This window comes from Haemaphysalis longicornis, unplaced genomic scaffold (genome assembly GCF_048455015.1).
Source record: "Haemaphysalis longicornis isolate Haplotype H1 unplaced genomic scaffold, Haemaphysalis longicornis Haplotype H1 scaffold_6, whole genome shotgun sequence".
Taxonomy (NCBI): Eukaryota; Metazoa; Arthropoda; class Arachnida; order Ixodida; family Ixodidae; genus Haemaphysalis; species Haemaphysalis longicornis.
The window spans coordinates 207,169,196-207,172,541 of NW_027526407.1; the positions used below are offsets into that span (position 1 = coordinate 207,169,196).

Sequence of the window (3,346 nt, forward strand, 5' to 3'; positions counted from 1 at the left end):
CAAGCACGTTTACTACGTTGACGCACATCCTGGGGAAGATGAGGGAGGCATCACGGCTTGCGTCGGAACCCTTAACTACGATCTAGTCACGCTTGAACCATATGTACATGATATAGGGGTCTACGGCTCAAGTTTCGCCGCGCGCATGCAGCGCCGTTTCCTCCCCTGGCGGCCTTTGCTTCCATTTCATTGCCGCACACGGGGTGCGCTCTTCCGCAGATTCGCTTGGAGTACGCTGCTTGCTGCTTCGCCGTGATGAAAACTAGCGCGCCTAAGAGGAAAAGACAGGGCTTTAAATATTGTTTTGCAGTTGGGTGCCACAACAGCGTCGCAAACACGAAGGGAAAAGAGACCATCGTCAAGTTCTATTCGTTTCCCGGCAAGTGGTACGAGACAGACCGCCGAGAAGCCTGGATTAGGGCTGTGCGGCGGAAAAATTGAGTGACCGTTTCTCTGCTTTTCTCCTGTCATTCAGTAGCTGAACTGCACTAAATTACCTTACATTCTAATAGCTCTGATGACTCCCCGTTGCTCACCCCAAAAAACACACGAATATGCAGCAGGCACTTCGTGAACAATGCAAAGAGCGAGAGCCAGGCCAACCCCGCCTACCTGCCGACTCTGTTTCCAGATGTTTACAAAAAGCGGGGGGTAAGCGGTGAGAGACACGAAAGGTAAGATGAAGGGTAGAATCAGCCAGATTTCGCACTGACTTATATACGCCCTGCTTTTACCGCAGGTGGGCAAAGCGGAATCGATCAGCTGCTAGAAATTTGACGTCGCCTCATCCGCCCGAGGAATCCTCACCCGTGGACGTGCTGTCGAACGCGTCGGAGGCCGACTGCTCGCCAGAAGCGGATGCGCAATCAAAAGCCTTGGAGCAGGGCTCCTGCTCTTGACGGAGGTGGAAGTCGACGCTCAGCAGTTTACATTGACTTGCGTCGCGGTTAGTTGCGTCGCGGGTATGTCAAGAAAGCGGGTTCGGATCCAGCCGCGGCGGCCGCTTTTATCACGCTGGCGAAAAGCAAAAACGCCCGTGTGATCGAGATTTCGGCACACGTTAAAGATCCTCAGGTGGTCAAAATTAATCCGGAAACCTGCACTTCAGCGCGCCTCGTCGTCTGCGTAGCGTCCGCGCGTTAAACCTCATAATCAACCAATCACGAAACCACGGTGAAAAGAGGAATCGAGCGAATGCATTCCTAATACCTAGGAACAGGTCCGCGATGGTCTTTTTCACGTCCCGCTTGGGTTTTTCGACGGTTTTCCCCACTGCTGAGGTCTGCTTGTGCAGGTATTGTCAGTTGCCTCATTCACGTAGGCGCACACAGCCGTGGCATGCTTACAGCGGCCGGTTATTCCCGCCTTGCAAGAGCCCGTCCCGGAGGCTACGGACCGTGTGTGAGCGCAGATCTGCATGCGAAAAGTCAATTTAGTATCACCACCTTTGTGTACTTACAGTCTGAGCGCGAATACATTCGACAAGAGCGGTAGAAAGAACACAAAAAAGGGAAAGAGCCTTTCAGATCCTTCAGACGCTAATCGTAGACGACGTTGTCTTGCACTTGTGAAACGCACTTGGCGTTCAGCTGATGCTCGTCCGCTTGTATTATCTCCACCACCGCGAACACATGTTTCACGAGTAGCTTTCCTTTGTTCAGGGTCGCCTCCCTAAAAAATAGCTCACAGTTTTCGAGAGGAAGGAAGCCGCAGTAGAATGCCAACGTGTTAGTCGCCATTGAAAACCAGCAGCGGCCGCACGGCAGCTCGGTGTGCGTACGGCAATCTAGGGCGGTTCTCCGCCGCGCGCAGCGCTGCTAGTATCGCAGCGGCGCGCCACCTGGCCCAGCCGTACACCCCTATAGACGACCTAGAAACTCGATCTATTGCACGAGCCCTATACGCCGCTACACCCATATAGTTCGTCCGCAAACACCCATCATCGTCACCGATTCGCAAGCCGCCTGCCGACAATTGATCAGAAATGATATGCACCACCACACAGCCCGCCTCATCAAAGACGCGCTCGACTACAAACTGTACACGTTCCACATTATTCAGACTCCTGGGCACGAGGGTTTGGCAGGAAATGAGCGGGTACATAAGCTCGCCTGAGCAACTATTTACCGGGCACCTGACCAGCTCTCGTCAACCTTAAGCGCTACACAGCCGTCCTTAAGTGATGCACAGCCGTCTTTTGTCCCGCGCGAATACCTCGAGTCTTTTCGCGCGCAGCTCAAGGTACATCCCTCCCCCCCTCGTACACTCACAAGGCGGCAGTCCGTCCTCCTCCGACAGATTCAGGCAAACACATTACCCAGTGAACATCTCACACATCGCTTTCGAAATTTACCTGGCACCCCTACTTGCTCGTTCAGCGGAGGTTACCCAAACATATTCCACACAATATGGGCCTGTGATCGACATCCAAAGTTGACCCCCAGCCCGAATCCAACTCTAGTGTCCTGGGGTACAAGTCTGGCTGACCCCAGCGCTGCGACCCAGCTCCTACTGACGTCCAGAGCTGAGGAAGCCATGGCCACGGCTTCCCAAGACGGCGCCCTGGACTAAGGGTGCTCAGGAAAATAGTTTACTTCCTTCCTTCCTCCGAATCCCAATTGGTCAAGCAGAATGCGCAATCAATGTACAAACCCAAACAATCAAGCTTCGTTACGGCCGCTTTCCAAGAGAAGAATGGAAAGACGCGAAGCCTGCGCAGGTTCTCGTTGAAAACGCGATTTTGTTTGACGCTCACAGGCAGAGGCACTACAGGCTTCTAGCGTTTTGCTGTTGGGTGTACTTTTGTTGTCACATTGCAGTTCTATTGTGAAAGCCTATTTGTTGTTCCTGAGTTAATGGGCATGATTTTATAAAAAAATACATTTTTTTCTGTCCTTTCCATGCCGCCTTTTTGTAGCTACTCTGGTGACAGCTGGCATAGCAGACGATCACACATTCACACTGCGTGCTTGGCCGCCCCATGTCTGCTCGGGACTAATACCGGGCCGCATACTATCATTCCTGTCCATCTTTGATTGACGTGAGGGATAAAAACAGCCGCGCTACCCGGGAAAAACAAGACACGCCCATAGCGCACAGCGACAGTAGAAAACGGTGGTTGGGTGCAGCGGCTGCAGCCATCGCTGCTCTCATCAAAGTACGTAGGCCTCGCGGATTCCGGCGCCGGTCTTGTCTCCCCCTTTCCACCTTCTTTCCCGACGGCGTTTCCAACGGCGTCGATCTCCTCGGAACAAGCATTTATTTGTTCCAAGCAGACGGTCGAATGGCCGCCACTCGGTATCGTTCGCCACTTCTACGGCTACTGCACTCGCTTTTCACGGTATGG

The 3,346-nt window shown here is 53.2% G+C and overlaps 1 protein-coding gene across 1 annotated transcript; it reads left to right on the plus strand.

Moving 5' to 3' along the window:
- The first annotated feature begins 214 nt into the window (after positions 1 to 214).
- LOC144143451 (uncharacterized) lies at positions 215 to 899 on the plus strand. The gene is made up of 3 exons (XM_077675206.1): positions 215 to 437; positions 513 to 674; positions 740 to 899. The coding sequence occupies exons 1-3, from the start codon at positions 256 to 258 to the stop codon at positions 897 to 899; spliced, it is 504 nt and encodes a 167-aa protein (XP_077531332.1). The 5' UTR covers positions 215 to 255.
- Positions 900 to 3,346: the final 2,447 nt, after the last annotated feature.

Bases quoted from the DNA above. Each gene is read 5' to 3' on its own strand.
- LOC144143451 (XM_077675206.1), top strand. From the start codon at position 256: ATGAAAACTAGCGCGCCTAAGAGGAAAAGACAGGGCTTTAAATATTGT. The intron at 438-512 runs TTGAGTGACCGT...ACATTCTAATAG, and splicing joins AGGGCTGTGCGGCGGAAAAA to CTCTGATGACTCCCCGTTGC. The intron at 675-739 runs GTAAGATGAAGG...CTTTTACCGCAG, and splicing joins AGCGGTGAGAGACACGAAAG to GTGGGCAAAGCGGAATCGAT.